General features: G+C 47.4%; 1 protein-coding gene across 11 annotated transcripts in view; it reads right to left on the bottom strand.

Moving 5' to 3' along the window:
• The window catches only part of huwe1 (HECT, UBA and WWE domain containing E3 ubiquitin protein ligase 1), a 205966-nt gene that overhangs the window by 115465 nt on the left and 70962 nt on the right, over positions 1-19539 (bottom strand). For all 11 annotated transcript variants that reach the window (XM_072566522.1, XM_072566526.1, XM_072566525.1 and 8 more), the window contains 10 exons: positions 17144-17294; positions 15368-15495; positions 11966-12106; positions 11135-11240; positions 9860-9970; positions 8383-8484; positions 7241-7321; positions 5440-5546; positions 3692-3869; positions 777-868 (listed from right to left, as the gene is read on the bottom strand). In XM_072566522.1, coding sequence (XP_072422623.1) covers positions 777-868; positions 3692-3869; positions 5440-5546; positions 7241-7321; positions 8383-8484; positions 9860-9970; positions 11135-11240; positions 11966-12106; positions 15368-15495; positions 17144-17294 — 1197 coding nt within the window. The remainder of the gene's footprint in view (positions 1-776; positions 869-3691; positions 3870-5439; positions 5547-7240; positions 7322-8382; positions 8485-9859; positions 9971-11134; positions 11241-11965; positions 12107-15367; positions 15496-17143; positions 17295-19539) is intronic.

The raw sequence follows: 19539 nt of genomic DNA, 5'->3' as shown, positions 1-19539 counted from the left end.
TTGGCACAGATCGCAGCTGAGCAGATCTACTGATGCTAAGTCTGACACAGAACCCCAGCCAAGCGGTTCAAGAATAAGGGACAATCACACCCAGTGATTATTGCCTTCATTAGATGTGATTGTGTAGGCGCAGGAATGGGCGCAATAGCTAGCAGTCAGAAGAGGGGCACATCCCCAGATTAGTAACCAAGACAACTTGAGTAATAATGCAGTAAACGAGGGCTCAAGCCCAACGTGGTAGATTGAGATCTCAAACCTCAGCTCATACAGAGCGGTAAAACTAGGAGGCGGCCATTCTGCCCTTCAAGCTTGTTCTGCTATTCACAATAATCGTGGCCCATTCTCTCTCCCAATACCGTAATCTTACTATCACCCCACACCACTCAATGCCTTTATCTTTAAAAAGAACACACAAGCAAGTCATAGGCTCATACAGCACGGAATTAGACCCTTCGGTCCAACTCATCCTTAAAATGCTTTCAGCCAAGTCATTTCGGGGCAAGAAACGCTGCTGCTAGCCTGGCTTGCATACACCATACCAATATCTCCGTAATGTAGTCTGTGAAGCAGGCTAGACTCACGGTTAGTGAGTTCAGAGGGAAAAAATACCAGCCTCAGTGACACCCAGAGGAGGATTTTATTTTCAAAGAAAAACACCCAATTTGCAATAGCCCCTGGGTCAGATGTTAACTGCCGCGTTCCAATCATTTCCCCGATTAATACCAGCCACTCTCTCCACATCCCCCCCCCCCCCACCCCCGGACTGGCTCACGCACCTTAATGATGGCAGCAGTGGCATCAGTCTTCAGAGTTGGTTGGTGTCTCATCAGTTCGTCCACAGCACTGCCGAGGTTAGACGCAGTGTCACCTGTACAGATGGGAACAGCGTCAGACAATTGATCATTGAAGTCATCGACATCAACTCCAAACAGAGGAGACTGAAGGCTTTTATTACTTACCCGCCATAGAGAGTCACGAACAAAGGATCAGGAGGAATAGACCATTCAGATACCCACTGAATCTGCTTCGCTGTTTAAGTAACCCCAAAGACCTGCCTCTAACCCATATACCTCATTATTGTTAGTTAACCACATGCAGGAGAGGGTGGCATTGTGGTAACATTGCTAGACCGGTAACCAACGCCAATAGTCTGGAATTGATAACTAGCTTCAGTAATGGAAACCACGACAGCCACCAACTACTGCCCCCTGGGTTTCCTCGCTACCATGAGCCAGTCAGGTCAAAAACGAACTCCAGGCACTCAGTTACGTGGCTGACTCATAGCCACTCTATGAATTGATCTAGAAGTCATTTAACAACAAACGCTGGCCACATCCCGATGAAACCGCTCAGACTGAAGGTGAGTGACTCTGCCAGCATCAAATGCTGTTTGTGGAGGAGGTACAAACTAGTACCCTTCAGATGTAGAAACACGTCCTAATGTTCTTCCTCCTGTAAGGCTTGGATCTGGTTTTCAAACTCTGCCCCTCAACCAGCCCGAGGTCAGGCCTTTCCCAACTGGGGATTGAGACCTCGAGTGGGATTGCAAGTGGCGTCGTAGATTCTCCAACCAACAGCAGTTTCTCTCCAGTGAGCCCATCAATCCCAAGTAATATCCTGACAAATAAAACCAGAAGAATCGCGGAGGCTATAAATCAAACAGAAACCAAAGTTGCTGGAAAAACCCAACATGTGCGGCTGCATCCGTGGAGAGAAATCAGAGTTGACCTCTCAGGTCCGGTGACCTCAGGAAGGGTCAATGAACCTGAACCGTTAACTCTGATTTCTCTTCATTCGCGGTGATAGACCAGCTGAGCTTTTCCAGCGATTTCTGCTTTTAATCTCCTGAAAACCCGGATCAAATTGCGAGAAGTTTCTGGAAAAGCCACGGTCGTGCAGCTAGCTGGATGGCTATTTCACAATGAGACAGGGAATCGAGAGGGAGCACAAGCAATGACAGGAATATATATATAAAAAAAAGAGATTCATCGCTAGCAGCAGCAGGATTGAGAGGATATAAGGCCCACAGTGCAGAACGAAGGGGGCAGCCAAGCCTGGATTGAAATGGTAAATCACACCGAGGACAGACAGGGAAGCAGTTTGGGGGCCGGGGGGGTCAGGGCAGGCAGGGGTATACTGTGCAAGTCGAGGATTTCCTGAAAGTCGCCCACGAACAGTGCTCAGCTTGGAAAATATCAGGTCGAGGTCACGGCAAGAGTTTGGAGGGGGGGGGGGGAAGAACCGAACAGAGGATTTTAAGTCAAAGGGAGATGAGGGAAACCTATAGACAAACGTACAAGTTACAAGGAGTGGGCTACTCCATCACTCAAGCTTCCTTCATTCAATGGGATGATGACTATTCTGCGATGGTGCTGCAGCTTGAAGAGGTTAGTTTGTCCTGGGTTTTTACGGACAGAGGTTTTACAGCAGAGGTACCAAACAGTGTACCAGACCATTAGAGTAAACAGCTTGAGGCACCTCGGGGTTTCTTTTTTAAAAAAAGAGAAGTCTGGAACAAAAGAAGCAGCCTGAACAGGTGAGGTCAAACTCCCACAGAACCAGAAGCTGCTGGGGGTGTGAAAAGCTGCCATCTCTCTATCTTTTTTGGAATTCTGTCTCTCTCTCTCTTTCAGAATGGTCTCTTAACGTTCTTTCTTCCTGGTTTGGAGGACTGCATGTATGACCATCTGTGTTCTGAATGTGCCTTTTTCCAAGTGTGCGTTTATGGGATGCTGCGATATTGGGTTGGTTAATGAGTAATAATTACTGCATCTATTGCTCTGTTACGTTCTCCAATAGAGTTGTTATTCCAATTCTTTCCTTTGTTGCATTTTAACTATAGTGGATGAATACTTTTAAATCCAGTCGTTTGACCGATCAAATTGAATTTGCAACACGACACCGTACATATATCTCTAAAGTAAGAAAACATTAGGGTCTACATTATTTTCTGACTAGTTTGAGGAGAGCCTGGTCTGGTCCAAAAACAGCTCAGATTGTGGCCTCTGCAACACTTGCCTGACTGACTTCATTCCCTTGCTCGTCAAGCATCTAACTCCACTTAAAAAATACTCAACCGCCCAATCTCCACTTCTCGGAGGAAGAGAATTGGAACCTTCCTTTCAACCCTAGGTGAAGGGTCCCCTCATCTCTCCTTCAAATTCAGTTCAGTCTTCCTGCACACTCTCACAGCCCAACATTCTCCAGAGGGACGAGGGTGCACAGTGTCTAAAGGACACCCCTTCAGAGGCTGGCTGACAGAGCAGGCTCATAATTCACACACCCACGGACCCCAAATGGGATTGGCAGCCAGGAACGTGGTAGCGCAATGGAACTTTGTAAAGCCACTGGGATGGCTTCTATACCCCATAAGCTTCCTGCCAGGGAAGCAGAGCAAAATCCAAGGGTTGGCCAGTGTTGGTGCTGGGGTGACCCAGGTTTGTGGTTACATGGTGAGTGCTGAAGCTCTGGCAAAAAAAATATTTGCACCAATTAATGTCTTAGCGCCAAATAGATGACGGCCCCCCGGCTCAGGATTTACTGTATCAGCATTGAAGGTTACTGCAGCCCGATGTGAGTAACCGAACTCCCCTGGCTTTGCAGGACATTCACACAGGGCTCTGTATTGCAGCTGGACCTGGATCTCTCCCTTCCCCCACCCAAATGCCATCGGAACGGGCCGCGCACTGACCTAACGGGTCCGAGCTGCGGCGCCTCCTCATCGCAGGCAGGTAGTCGGGAGACAGCAGCACCTTGAAGAGACGGTCAAAGGGCTGGCACTGCACAAAGGACTGCAGCCCACGGGCGTTCAGGCACAGAGCGCTGAACACATTCGGCAAGGAACCCAGAACTTCACGGGTCGCAGGTACCTGAGGAAAGAAGCAGAAGGTTGGAGGAGGAGGAGGTGAAAGGGGTGGCAGTGCTGCTGGTGACTTCATTTCCATCCCTACGGTCATCTCACTTTGGAAGAACTTGGTTAATTGTTTGGGTGTAAAATGATCCTCAGGGTCCATCGTAATGCAACACTCTTTCACCATACAAGCGCTTCTCACTTGCTTAGAGCCAGAAACCGTGGGGAGACCCGGAACTTAATTTATTACTCCCCCACCTTTCACAATAATTAAATACTCTGGCCATGCTAGCCCCCCCAGTGCCAGAGGAATAGGCATGACTGTATCCCATTGGAGCATTTTGTCACAAGTTGAGAAACAAAACCAGCTTCACTTTTTGTGGGATGCGATCCTTTTCTAACTACAATCCGCTTCTCCAGATTGCCGTGTACATCCCAGGCTAGGCAGCCCCAGAGCTCTGTCTAGGTGGAATTAGTGGAAGAGAGTGGACCCCCTTCCCTCTCTCTCCAGCACGGGCAAGCTGAAGTCAAGTCAGGAACTTCGTCCAAACTGAAGACGATGGCAAGGATTCCCCCCAGTCAGCACAAATAATTCCAGCACTGGGACCAAGTTGAGGCCATTCATCCCCTTGTCGCCTGTCGATCACTCCCCTCTCCCTGCCCCCCGCCATGACACCAGGTTATATCCAACAGTTTCATTTGAGATCACAAGCTTTCTGAGTGCTGCCCCTTGATCAATGAATGGCCTTCACCTGAAGGAGCAGCGCTCCAAAAGCTTGCCATTTCAAATAAACCCACTGAACTATAACCTGGTGTCGTGTGACTTCTAACCATTCCATTGCAGCGAATGCACGTTGAGAACTCGTCGTTTGTTGCCAACTCAATGTGTTGGCGCCCGCGTGGGTATTTGGCACCACAGGCGTCAACAAGACGAGAACAGCCTTATATTACTCGGAGGCACAGACACGCAGACTTGCCTTTCTGGAGAACAGTTCAGGGCCCCCAAAGCACATCCCAGAGTGGCGCACAGCCAACAAATTAACTTTCTAAAGTGCAGACGCACAGACAAAGTGCATAGCCAGCTCCAACTAATCAGATAACAACCAGTTAAGTTCTCTTTCGAGTAAGGTGGGTTGAGGTGAAAACACTGACTGCAAAATGTTCATCAAGAGGGGGGAATTAGAACAGAAAGACAGACTGAGAAAAGAGACAGCAGCTCTTGAAGATGGTGCCCATGTCAGCGGACCCTTTTAAAATAATAATAATCCTCTTCAGCACTGTGGCTGCGGAGACATTAGTTTTATACCTCACACAAAAGACAGCACCTTGACTGCGCTTCTGGAGCGGGGCACAAGCCTGTGACCTCCTCACTCAAAACAGGAGTTTGAGCTGCAGGAACAGAGCTGATTATCATGAAACAGCAAACTGGCAAGTCATCACAAGCTGACGGAGTTACATAGGGGGAATCGTGGAGGAATGGGAAGGGGACACACAAGGGAGAAGTCAGAAGCCTGCAGTGCAAGAAGCCTGCTGGAGCTATTATGTGCAGTGGAGACAAGTGATGGCAAGATTCCAGTGGGAGTACTCACATCTTTTATCAACAAGGCGTGAAGCATGACGTCCGTCAGTCCGTTATCCTGGAGAGAGGAAAGCAGCGAAGGCTCTTGAAACACAAACACAGTTACCACCTCCGTCGCTGGAGAGAGAGAAAAAAAACATTCAAGATTAAAAACAGAGACCCACAAACAACTCCATACACCCCGACATACCCTCACTGGCAGGGCTAGCCGAGACAGTCCTCTGACAGACACCCACAACAAAAACAGCCTAATCGATCAAACTGGGTTAGCGGCAGACAAGAAAAAAAATAGGGAATTGGATCAATAAGTGACATCAAGGGCCAGACACAAAACGTGGCCTGGATCAATACAAGCTTGGAGTATGCAAACAAGGCGCCCAATGCAGTGATCCAGCTCAGTGTCTTGCAGTTGCCATCACAAATTGACTCCATTCCTCCCTCCCACTTAATCAGGAATCCATTACAATCTTTTAAATGCTGCACCATCAAGGTAATCAAAGTAAGAGAAAAGAGAGAGAGCAGGGAAAGAGGAAGATGATATAGATGGAGAGATAGAATAGAAGGCTCAACTTGAATTTTACTTTAGGTAAGCTCCCCTAACCCTCTTCAAGAAAGGTAAGAGAGATCTTTTGCATTCAACTACATATACTTGAAAGCAGAGGACTTGGGAACAGCAGTAGACCATTCAGCCCTTCAAGCCTGCTGTGTCACTCAATAAGAACACAGATAATATCCACGCACATGCCACTCTATTCCCTTGCTCACGTCGCAGTGGCCAGCAATAACAAGAGTCACACACACAGGTGAGTGGCAGTGCTGCAGCTGGGCTGGTGGTGGGTAGCAAGGCCTTGCTTACGTGGCCCAGGAGAGCACAATAACGCACTCCCGCCAGCCTGTCACGCCATACCATGGAGACAGCATCAGTGCTGCTGGTTTCAAGTCACCTCTAACAGTGAAGCATTCCTATTGCTGTGTGGCTGTGGGAAGTGCCAGCCTAGACTTTTTTTTTAAAAAAACACCCACTGCCTTTGAACGTGAATGACATTCCCAATTATTATTATTTTAAAAGGGTCCGCTGACATGGGCACCATCTTCAAGAGCTGCTGTCTTCATTCACAAAAGCAAATTAGAGCAAGACAGCTGCCAACAATCTGCCAGTTAAACCCAACATTAGAAAACAAAACAAAAACAAGAAATTGCTGGAAAAGCTCAGCGGGCCTCACAGCATCTGTGGACAGAAATCAGAGTTAACATTTCAGACCCAGTGATCCTTCCTGAGGACTGACAACAGCTGGGAAAACGCAGAAGATGGAGTGTGAGGTAGGAGGGTAAACAACAGGTGAGGATAGAGCCCAAAGAGAGAGAAGAACGGCTGGACAAAAAAGTGGATAAAGATCTGGCTAGGATGGGGAGTAGCTCTCAATGGGGACTGTTAGTGGCAAACAATGGGAACTCTGATTTCTGTCCACAGATGCTGCCAGACCTGCTGAGCTTCTCCAGCAATTTCTGTTTTTGTTTCTGATTTACAGCATCCACAGTTGTTTCAGTTTGGATTAAAACAGACAATGTTGAGTTGACCATGTTTGTATGCACAGAGAATAAAACTGCACTCCCACCAGCTTTGTATGATGCAGGATTCATATGGTAGGCTGCTGCAGCAGACTCACTTCAGCGGGAGAGAGCGAAATGAAAGAACAGTGCAAGAGAGAGAAGGCTGCAAGATGGCTCCAGGATGGGAAGACTTTCTTGCTGTGGGAGACTGCAGAACAAAGGAAGTGTGTGATGGATCGAGACACTTTGTTGTTGCTTACCAAGCAGGAACAGTGATGGCCCGTAATACTCTGCATTGCTGATGATGTGCTTTAGTGAGGTAGGCAGGGACCCATCCATTACTGAAAGATAAACAGCACAGAGGAATTACACAAATGCTTCTACTTAGGGTTAAAGTGAACTGACAGAGCTGGCACTATCGTGGGAACTTCTTTTCATACATAAGTTGTGGGAGCAGCTAACGCTTAGCCATTTTATTGCCCATCCTGTAAGTTACCCTCTTCGAAATAAGGGTGAGCCATCGTGAACCGCTACGGTCCTGGAAGAGTTGGGGGGGAGACACTTGCGGTACTGTTAGGGATAGTGTTTCACAATTGTCTACCTGAAGGTTGATGGAGTTTCAAATTACAGTTTCAGAATTCCTGTGACACAGTGGTAGTGCCCCTACCTTAGAGATAGGAGGACCAGATCCAGTTTTTTTTAAATCTCAAAAATGAAAAGAAACAGCCAGACAGTTTTGTCACAATCTGAGTGGGTGACAGGTCACACTGGAGGGACTTGACCAGCCTTACTCCTGTTGACTGATAAGACAATTTGCATTGCACAATTCACTGAAAATAAACTGTGGCTTTCAGCGGCAAGCTTTTAACTGTCCTCCGAAATGGCTTAGGAAGAGATTCTGCTTACAAGGGTTTACAGACATGAGGTTCCTGGTCCAATAAAAGTGAGTTAAATAATATTGCTGAAAGAAAGACAAGTCTTTTCATCAGGACACAATCGCAAGAATACCAAACAAGTGAACAAATGCTGGCATCGCCAATGATGCCCACACCCAATGAACTACTGAAGCATAAATCTTTATGTCAACATTACCTAAACTGCTTCAAACGCAATTAAGTCTTTTCTTCAATATGAAGACCTCAACTGCATACAGCTCTCTCAGTGCGGTCCCACCAATGCCCTGTACAAAACATCCCTAGATTGATGCTCAACTCCCCAGGTATACAATAAACAATTCAATTTGCAGTTGCCTACTAACTTTTAATGATTCATGTGCCAAGACACTCAGGCCCCTCTGCCCTGCAGAGTTGCAGTCTCCCTACACTTAAGTGACAGAAGATGGGAACTCACTCATCTGCTTCGCTTCTGAAAGATAGATTGGCCTGAAAACAGAAGACATTACCATGCCGAATGCTGTCTGAGAACGCTGGATCTTGAATGGCCTTCTTCAGGAAGTTGAGCATGGACTTCAGCAAGGCTGCTCGCTGCGGGATGCACTGAACCCCTGCACAGAGGAGAACAAAAACATTGTATTTATGTCAAAAGCATTCACCATCTCAGTACGTCTTGATGTATTTGGCAGACCAAGACATCATTCTTTCAGATCAAGGCTGCCATTTTACTCTGGGGGACATAATGGCCAAACCGCACACATCAAACCCCCACAAAGACAGCCACGTCATTCTGAGGAGATGTTGGCTGAAGGACAGATTTGGACAGACTTCCTCTTGTGATGTTGCTGTGGCTTGAAAAGGTTCTTTTGTCACAGAATCATAGAAGCCCTACTGTGTGGAAGCAGGCCACTTGACCCACTCAGTCCACGCCAACCCCCTGAAGAGCATCCCATCTAGACCCAGCCCCACCCCTGTAACCCTGCATTCCCCATGGCTATCCCACACATCCTTCAACACTATGGGAAATTTAGTATGGCTACTCCACTCGAACCTGCACATCTTTGGACTGTGGTGGGAAACTGGAGCACCTGGACACAGGGAGAATGCGCAAACTCCACAGTGACGGTCACCCATGAGTAGAATTGAGCGCAGGAGGCAGCAGTGTTAATCATTGAGCCACTGTGGCACTCCTCCTTTTGAAGAGAGGTTGAACGAGAGATGAGATGAGCAGTCTGGGGTAATGTAAACTGCTTGGGAGGGCCTTCGGATATTTTGTTTTTAAAAGAAACTGCCTGAATGGGTGTAGCCAGCTCTCAGATCAGGATCTCTGGGCTTTGGTGTTTCTGTAGCATCAGAAGTTGTTCGGGTTTCAACAGAATTGAAAGTTTCAAGGTGAATGTCTCCTGGCTGCTACTCTCCCTGAATTCTCTCGATGTTTATTCCTCCTGGATTGGAGAACAACAGGTGAGAATTTGTATCCGAAACTGCCTTTTTGCCAAGGGGTGTGTTTATGGGATATTACATTATTGGAACATTTAATTAGCAATAGTTACTGCACCCATTATTCGGTTAATTTTTCTATAGAGTTAAATTATTCTAGATTCCTCTTTCTTTGGTTGATTTTTAATTTGAACTTTGAAATAAATTGTTTTACTTAAAGTCAAATAGTTTGACCAGTCACATGGCACCTCACATCTACCTTTGTATTGTAATAAGAAAAAGGTTAGGGTCTGCGCTACCTTTTCAAAACGTCGAGGTGTCTGGTCCAGTCCATAACATCCTTTCAGCGTGCACAGAAGAGGGAGGTTACGAACAACCCTACTCCACATCTAACCTATCTTACCTCAAGACATTAACCGAGGCAAAAGGGACAACTCCTTCAGTCTGCTCCTGCCACACAGTCATTCCTGATGAAGGAGCAGCGCTTTGAAAGCTACTGCTTCCAAATTAACATGGTCAGACAGTCAAATCACCTAGCACCCTTACCAGCTCTGGGTGGGTAACTTGGGGCAGCACCTGGCCCTCGTGACTCTACCTCTGGCCTGGCCTCAGTTGAAGTAGAAGGGCCGGGACTGCTCTCCATCACGATATCTGAAACTATGAAAGGCAGGAGTAAACACTGGGCAGCAAGCAAAGAGTTTCCAGAGGATACTTCGCACTCCGGGACACGCGAGTACTTTGTTAACAAAGCCCATTATCATTTAATCGGGCTTCCCCACTCCACCCACCCCTTATCTTGGAAGAATTACAGGGCGGCCATTCAAGGAGGGAGACCAACCACATACCAAGGCACTACCCACCACACTCCCCTCAAAAACATTGAGACACGGCAGAAAATCTGCTGAAAACTTCAAAGCTGGAAAGCAACCCCCCGAAGAGAACAGCATCAGTGGGGACCTCAGTAACGACAAGGTTTCAGGAAATCGAACTGCTTGATGGCCTTCATAGGCAGACGATTGGTGCAGGGCCACAGAAGCCCTATCACAACTGGGCAAAGCTTTGCTGAGAGCACGCCTGGAGCACGGGGCATGATTCACGTCTACAAATTTAAGGAAGGATTCACTCACTTTCGGAGGAGGCTTGCAGCAAATGCCCTATCTCCAGGTGGGAAGGCCCGGGATCATGTCCCAACTGCTCCAGAGGTGCGAGATAACAGAATGATTAGGAAACGATCTACCCTTGCTTTGTAGGTGGTACAGCAATGGTTTGATAAGTTGGGAAGAGGGCCGAGTCGGTTATTCTCTGGAGTTAGAAGAATGGGATGTGACCACGCAGAGACAGGCGGGGAAGAGACGCGAGCGACTGTTTACACCACACTTTCAGGATAAGGAAGCATTTCCGTGGAGTGAGAGCATGGCCATGAACCATAAGCAGCTGAACCACACAGGAACAGGATGCTAGATGGCACGGAGTGCGAGGGCATGTGCGAATGAGAAGGACTCATTTACCTTAGCAGAGAGGTCAGTGACGAGGAAACACAGATCTAAAATGAATGGGGGAAATGTTCAAGGGAAGAGGAAAACAGAGACTTTTCTTTTAAAACCCAGAGGGCAGTAGGAGTGTGGAGCTCAGTACCTGAAAGGGTAATGGAGGCAAAAACTCTCAACACCACAGGAGAACATTTCGAGGAGGTGAATCAGTTAACAAGTCCAGAAACCCCAAGAGACAACATGGGTGCCCCAGTCAAGCAGGCTACTAGAAGGCTGCTGGGTACATACATGGCTTGGAAAAATCAAAATGCCCAGTGCACCAATACATTACCTTCCGAATCAGTTTCCATCTCCTCACCCTCCTGAGTCGTGCTCGATCGCTGAATCTTTGGCTTAATGACAAAAGGACACTCTTTCCTGCAAATATCAACTTCGTGCTTCAAAGACAAAGAGACGAACAATTAGTCACCAGTCAACTTCCAAAGTTGGAGCTAAAGCACATCAATGGAACATAGTAATGGGAGCTTTACACTGCATCTAACCCCATGCTGCCCCTCTCCTGGGAGTGTTTGATGGTGGACAGTGTAGAGAGAGCTTTACATTTAGCTTAAAACAAGTAGAAGGAGTTTCAATCTGTATCTAACTCTGTGCTTTTTGGCTATTAACAATTTGGCAGAAATAGAATCTTACAGCACAGAATGAGGCCAGTCAGCCCTTCTGCCTGTTCCACGTCTCCAAAAAAGCTGCCCATTAAATTCATTTCCCTGTTCTTCCCTTCACATTTTCCACGCAAGGAAGGAGGCCCATCCCATTCAGCTCCTTCTTTGTCCCAAAATAACAGGAGGCCGTTCAGCCCCCCCTCCTCAAACATGTCACCAAGGAACAGGAGACTTTTCAGCAACTTGAACCTATCCATCCATCCACAGAGATCACGGCCGATCTGGACCAGAACTCCATCTACTTGTTCACATCCCTCAATGTCCTTGTTGAACAAAAGAGATCTTCCTAGTTCCTGTTAAAATGTTAGCCTTGAAACAGTTTTTCTCATGTTTTTGTTTCTGATCGTATGTCAACAGGAATTCACCTTCTTGAAAGGCGACCCAAGACTCAAAGCAATATATATCAGCAGCAGCGTCACACAGCAGGTTAGAAAGCCACATACCTCAAGCCTGTTGATGAATACGGCCAATCCACTGTGTGACTGGAAGGCTGCCATGTCGAGGTTGGTGATGAGGTCAACCACTCGGACAGCTCTGGTCACAAAAGTGATCTGATCCTGCTCATCGCCAAGATACTTGATAACCTAAGTAAAAAGACAAAAGGGGAAGGTGAGTACCAATAAACTAACTCCCGGGTCTACTGTTACTCGGCACGCCTTCCAAGAATGCATGCACTGCATCCTCGCATGACATTGTTGTACAATTCCTTCACTACACGTCCGAAGGATACAGAGAAACTACACTACCACTAGTGAGCACAGCTCACAACTGGATCACTGGGAGCCATTTACCTGAGCAGCTTTCAGGTTAAACCGCTGACGAGAGCAGGAAGGTTATGGTGGGACTGACAAAATGTTTGTTAAGCAGTGTGTGTGTGCGCAGTTCTGCTCACCATAGGAAGGATATGATTTCACTCCAGAGGGGATTCACCTGGATTTTACCTGGGCCTGGAGGGGTGTGGACACCAAACGGACTAAACAGGTTGAGGTAGTTTCATTAGAGTCGAGAAGGCTGAGGGGGTGCTCATTGAGGTGTACAAAATGATGAGGGGCAGATAGGAAGAGACTTTCCCACCTTAAGTGGGATCAATAACAAAGAGGCACAGATTTAAAGTGAAAGGCAGGAGGATTAGAGAGGATTTAATGAAGAACTTATTCTGGAACTCACTGCCCTAAAGGGTAGGAGAGGCAGGAACCATCACAACACCTCGGTATTTAGATGAGCATTTGATACACCAACTGGAGTGAGGGGTCATAATTTTAGGATAAGAGGTAGCAGATTTCAAACAGAGATGAGGAGAAAGTACTTCTCTCAAAAGGGATGCGATCCTGTTGGATAGACTACCACAGAGTATGGCAGATGACAGGACAATCAACTAATTTAAGAAATGGAGTTGAGGCCAAGCTGAAATGGTGGAGCAGGGCTGAGGGCCTGACGTGTCTACTCCTGCTCCTGGTTCTTACAGCACAAGAACATAAGAAATAGGCGGAGTCGGCCATCTGACTCCTCGAGCCTGCTCCACAGTTCAATAAGATCACGGCTGATCTTTTCATGGGACTCAGCTCCACTTAACTGCCCGCTTACCAGAACTCTTAACACCTTTACTGTTCAAACATCTACCTTGGCCTTAACAGCATTCAAAGAGGTAGCCTCAACTGCTTCATTGGGGAAGGGAATTCCACAAGTTCACAACCCTTTGCACAAAGAGGTTCCTCCTCAACTCAGTCTGAAATCCGCTCCCCCTTATTTGGAGGCTGTGCCCCCTAGTTCTAGTTTCACCCTCAGTGGAAACAAACCCCCCCCCCACCCCCGCTTCTCGCTTATCTATCCCCTTCAGAACTTTTGAGTGTTTCTGGAAGATTGCCCCCTATTCTCAATTCCAATCAGTATAGACTCGGTTTATTCAATCTCTCATCATAAGCCAACTCCAGAATCAATCTAGCGGATATACTCGGTACCCCACCCAGTGCAATACATCCATGCTCAAGTAGGGAGGCCAAACCTGCACACAGGTACAAGGCGACGGGCTATGTGCTGCCAAATGGAAATAGATTGATAGGTGCTTGAAGATCAGTATGGAGACAATGGGGCAAAATATAACATACCCACATTTTTACTCAGTCTCCTTATGTCCACTTCACAATTTAATATCCTACTGATCCTTTCATCAGCAAATTTAATAACCACACCTTTGGTCGCTGCATCCAAGTTGCAGCTCGACTGATCCCTGTAGAGCTTGTTACATTGTGTTAACCGAAAAATGATCCATTTACATCTGTGTACCACGCGCCAGCCAATCTTTGATGCAGGTCAATGTATCCCCCCTCACATAAAGGTATGCAAGTTTCCACAATAACCTTTGTTGGGACATCTGATCGTGTGCCTTCCCCGTGTATTACCCAATTTCCTTTTTTGGAAAACTACAACTGAATCTGCTTCTGCTCTGCTTTCGTTCAGTGCATCCCAGTCCATAACTCGTTATGCAATCTTCTTTTCAGGTTAATCAGCTCTTTTGCCAGTCAGTGAGGCAGTGCACATTGACAACATCAGTGGACAGCAATCCAGAACTCCAGGATCATGTTCTGGGAGCCGTGCTTGCATATCACCACAGCAGACAGGGGCATCTGAATTCGTTAAAGACCTGAAATAAAATGTTGCCCTATCGTCCAGTTGTAAAGCCCGTCTGGTTCACGAGCATCCTTCAGGGAAGCAATCTGCTGTCCTTACCCAGTCTGGCCTAAATTCAACTTCAGATCCACAGCAATGTGGTTGACCTACAGGATTGGCAGGAAATGCTGGCCCAAACAGCAACGATGTTCCTAAATTTTGTTGCCTAGAACTGGATAAATGGATCCAAAGCATCAAGGTGAAATGCGGAATTACAGCGGAACCTCGATTATCTGAACAAGGTGGGCAGACACTATTTCATTCGGATAATTGATTATTCGGTTAATTGATTCAATGCCTCTCCTCTGGGGCTCGGGAGTTTTCTGAAGTTTCCTTTGTCCTGGCTCTGCCTGCCTTGCTCCCTCTCTCTGTCTCAGGGTTTGTTTCTGAGCAGACACGCACTTGTGCGTAAGGGACCTGCAGCACTGGGACCTGGAAGGGATCTGCATCGGATAGTCAAGCCAGCATTTATTGTCCACCTCTAATTGCCCAGAGGGCAGTTAAATGTCAACCACATTGTCATAGGTCTGGAGTCAAATGTAGGCCAGATCAGGCAAGGACCGCAGTTTTCTTCCCTAAAGGACATTAGTGAACCAGATGGGTCTTTTGGTCAATCGACAAACAATTCATGGTCGTCATTAAGCTCTTAATTCCAGATTTCTATTGAATTCAAATTGTCATCTGCAGTGGCAAGACTCAAACTTGGGGTCTCTGGATTAGCAGCCCAATGACACTCCCACAAGGCCATTGCATCCTGCATCTGCCCGAGCAACAGGCAGGCCACCTAGATCACTACTCAATTCGCCACAGCCAAATGCGAACAGTGGCAGCAGAAGCAACATCTCCTGGCAGCAAAAGCTAACTGCACCTGGCATTATTTCTTGCTAGACCCCCCCCATCCTAGTACTTACTTGGCCAGAGTCTGCCTGGTTTGGGATGTCAGGTGCTTTCAGTGGCCTCTCTTTATAAAATACCTAATGAAAGAATGGTCCTAGCCTCTATGACCCAATATAATTAACAATAACACGAGGACAAAGGCCAGACCAGTGATCCAGAGAGCGATAGTCTGGCCTGGCAGCAATGCCTTGCTGAGCCTCCAGTAAAGAACCGACCTCTCTAGCAAGCTCAGAGGGAAACAGGAAGGCCCTCAACCTTTCCCCGCGACACAGATGTTTTACCTTGAGTAAAGCTTCCATCATTCCACAGGAGACTAAGGCTTCGCCACCAGCGTCATAACTGGCCAGGTGATACAGAAAGGAGAACAGTGCCGTTGCAAACTGATGAGGATATGGCTCCATCGATGGATCTGACGGCGGTGGGAAATGTTTAGAAAGGAAAGACACAATTAGTACTCCATGTCCTTCTGGTTCAAACCTTGTGGCTAACTGCTCAGTGAGAGGAGCGAACAGCAGACAGATGTTCAACTGGTGAGAAATTGTCCCAATCATTTCAAACACACCCAGGAAAAGCACGTTTAAACCTCTCGCCAAATGGAGCAATGAACTTTGGCTCTAACCAGAAGAGTTCAGCTCCAACATCAACGGTAACTACAGAGAAATACCGCACCCAAATTACACTCCCAGCCAATGAACAATCTGTATTTATACAGCCCCACCTAGCTAGCAAAAGTCCCAGCACGCTTCCTAACAGCGCAAACCAAATGGGAAAAGCTGTGTAAGGAGACGTTAACATGTTGGACCAACAGCACAATGAAAAAAAAAAGAGCATCATCTTACGGCAGGGGGTAAAACAGGAGGAATTCCAGAGTTTCGGTCAACAGGCAGCGAAAGGCCTGGCTGACAATGGCGGAGCAGTGGAGGTCAATGATGCTACAGAGGTCAGACATGGAAGAACACTGTGTCCAAGGACTGGAGAGATTTTGGAAGGGCAAAATATGTCAACGCAGGCTGAGGGGGCTGATGGCCTGTTTCTGTGCTGTACTGTTCTTCATTCTTTAGATGGACGTGGGCGATAGGGTGGGGCAAGGGCACACAGGCATTTAAATATGTAAATTTTAAAACTAAAATCCCTGGTATTTGATCTACAATCTGAGCTTACTGGCGTCTCCTAATCCTCAGCCAAAGGTCAGAGATGACGACCGTCAGAGAGACACTGCAAGTAAAAATGGCATTATATCCTCAGGTGTTTGCGAGAGCACATTAGCTGATGTCTCGTAACACAGGTCGTGCTATGTTGAGAGACAAGCAGCTTTCACACTCGGGGGGTGGGGGGGACGACAAATTATCAGCACCACTCAGATGTCGTAAAAATGATGTGAAATGAAAAGATGGCCTGATTTGTGGGCCTCATCTGTGTGACAAATCAGTCAACATTGTGCAGTAAATGAGTCCTGACTGCTAGTTAAAACTCTGCTCAACTGATTGGTTACAGAGCTGCAACCAAATGCCCCACTGCAGTTGTCGGACACCAGCCAAAATTTCTCTCCAATTTCAGTCGTTAATTAATTAATTAGCGCTGACATTTCCCAACTCTGCCAGTGATGTGTTGCTTCACTTTCCTCTACCAGTGCCAGGAATTCCTCCCAAAGTCCCAGGTAACTTGGCAGCCGATGTCCTGCTGGCTGAAATAAGGGATGGACGACCAAACCCGACCTGGTTTCTCACACCCGACCCTCTGCCACCCACAATCGAGGCGGGCAAAGTCTCAGTTCTTGCACCAACCGGTCCCAAGTCTGCTGCAGCTGGGTTGCCTGGCTGAAGCTCCCGTGACACTTCCCCCTCCCAATTTCACTGGTTTCTAGGTGTCTGCATGAAACACACAGGACTGAAAGGCACGTTTCCAAAAATGCCTCAGATCGTAACCAAAAGCCCACCCCAAAAAAATAAAACCTGACTTTACCTTTCCTCTCCAATTAGCTCTCAGTCAGAAACTCACACACTGCTCAGTCACTAAACCAACGAGCAGAAAGAGAGGGGACGTTTCAACACACTCACCAATCATGGCCTGGATGCAGTTCCGTACCAGCACCGGGAGGAAGCCATGGTACGATGCTGTTCCCGTGCAGTCTATAATGCTGCTCAGCTTAGGCGTCCTTTCCAAATGAACTATCGACGTTAATGTCCTCAAAGAAGCAGCTTTAATATCCTGGGCAAGAGTGGAAGAGAATGAATGAGGGGAGGGAATGACTTTCATTTAAACCACCCGAAATCGTGACTGGTGACTCATTATCTCTCAACCCTGCTGGTTTCAGCTGCCTTCACCAGGGGGCGGCTGGGGATTTAACCCTCTATCGGGGCCAGTTGCTAGCTCGGGACAAGGAACCTTGCACCATAGTTTTCCGTCTGCCTCCATTGGGTGTCTGGCACAGGGTGAACACAGAAGCAAGCTCCTAAGGCGGCCGACTCAACACTTCCAAGGCAGCCCACCAATTCACGTGGCGACCCAAATCCTGTCCAGCCACGAGGGATCGGTTGGGTCTGCTCAGAAGTCACTAGCTGCAGGAACTCCAATTGCCACATAGCACCAGGAGCTGTAGGTCCTAACCTGTGCTCCATTGGTCTCCAAACGGATTCGCAAATGCACACATGGATGACTTTCCAACTAAAAAAAATGTCTAGGCTACTCTACACTGTTCCTCGTAACAGCTCACTGCAGTTAATAACATGTCCTGCTGGAGCACGCATCAACTACAAACCTGGAGCAGGAGGTGGTCACCAGGCCCCACAAACCAATTCCACTTAATAAGATTGTGAATGATCTAATTACTCCACTGTGCCACCTCGTCCAGACAACCTTTCACCACCTCACCCTGCTCATCAAGAATCTACCTCCACACTAAAAATATTCTAAGACTCTGCTTTTCACAGGCTTTTGTGGAACATTGAAAGGGTTCAGAAAAGATTTACAAGGATGCTGCCAGAACTGGAGAGTTTGAGCTAACTGGAAGGCGCCGAATAGACTGGGGCTATTTTCCCTGGAGCGTCGGAGACTGAGGGGGCGACTTCAAGGTTTATATAATAATGAAGAGCATGGACAGGGGTACATAGATAAAGTATTTTCCCCAGGGTAGGGAATTCCAAAGCTCGAGGGGCATAGGTTTAGGGTGAGAGGGGAAAGATTTAAAAGGGGTCCAAGGGGCAACTTTTTCACACACAGGGTGGTGCGTGTATGGAATGAGCTGCCAGAGGAAGTGGAGGAGATGGGTACAATTACAACATTTAAAAAGCATCTGGATGGGTACATGGATAGGAAGGGTTTAGAGGGATAAGGACCAAATGCTGGCAAATGGGGACTGGATTAATTTAGGATATCTGGTCAGCACGGACGAGTTGTACCAAAGGGTCTGTTTCCATGCTGTACAACTCCATGACTCCATAAGAGAGAGTTCCAAAGACACTCAACTTTCATTATAAAACCTCCCCTCAGCTCAGTTTAAGAAATGGGCAACTCTTGGTTTTTAAAACAGTGGCACAGAGTTTTAGATTTTCCCCACAAGAGGAAACATCCTTCCCACAACCATCGTATCAAATTCCTTCAGGATCTTCATCAATGACTTTGAAACTCCAGTGGATACAAGCTCACCCTGTCCAACATTTCCTCATAAAGGCAACCCTGCCTCATTCCAGGGATGAGTTTGGATAAACCTTCGCTGAACTGTTTCCAGCACGTTTACAGCCTTCCTCAAACAAATAGACCAACATTAGGCATGGCATAACTGAAGCGTAACCTCACTCATTTGGTATTCCCCTGGACACCCTGGGACGGCACAGTGGTTAACACTGCTGTCTCACAGCACCAGGGACCTGGTTTCAACACCAGTGACTGTGTGTGGATTTAGCACATTGTCCCTATATCTGCTTGGGTTTCTTCCCACAGTCCAAAGATGTGCAGGTTACAGTGGATTGGCCACACTAAAAATTGTCCATAGTGTCCAGGTGAGGTCCGTTAGCCCATGGTAAGTGCAGGGTTACAGGGATAGGCTGGACAGCTGGACCTGGGTAGGATTTCTTTGAAAGGTCAATGCAGAGTTGATGGGCTGAATGGCCTCTTTTCGCAAGGTAGGGATTCTTCGATTCAACAAACCTACAGCCTCAGTGGCACAGGTCACCCTATACAGGTGTGCGTGAATCCACAAAGTGATGACAGGCTCTTCAACCATTCTGGGCATGACCTCGCATATCTACACAGGTTCACCGGCCAGCAGATACTGCATCTGCAGAACTCACTTTCTCCTGGATTCAGGAGCCTGCTCAGTGGGCCAGGGCTGCTGCAGCCATCTGTAACAGCATCAGTGGCCGTTCACCGACAGGAAGGTGGTATCAACAACAACCCACCCTGTTCCACCTTGATTATCTGCACACCCTCGCCCACCCTCCACCGTGAGTATACA

The sequence above is a fragment of the Chiloscyllium punctatum genome, chromosome 50 (assembly GCF_047496795.1).
Source record: "Chiloscyllium punctatum isolate Juve2018m chromosome 50, sChiPun1.3, whole genome shotgun sequence".
In the NCBI taxonomy this organism is placed as follows: domain Eukaryota; kingdom Metazoa; phylum Chordata; class Chondrichthyes; order Orectolobiformes; family Hemiscylliidae; genus Chiloscyllium; species Chiloscyllium punctatum.
The sequence above is the reverse complement of the archived record's forward strand: the minus strand, read 5'-3'. Positions and strand labels throughout refer to the sequence as shown.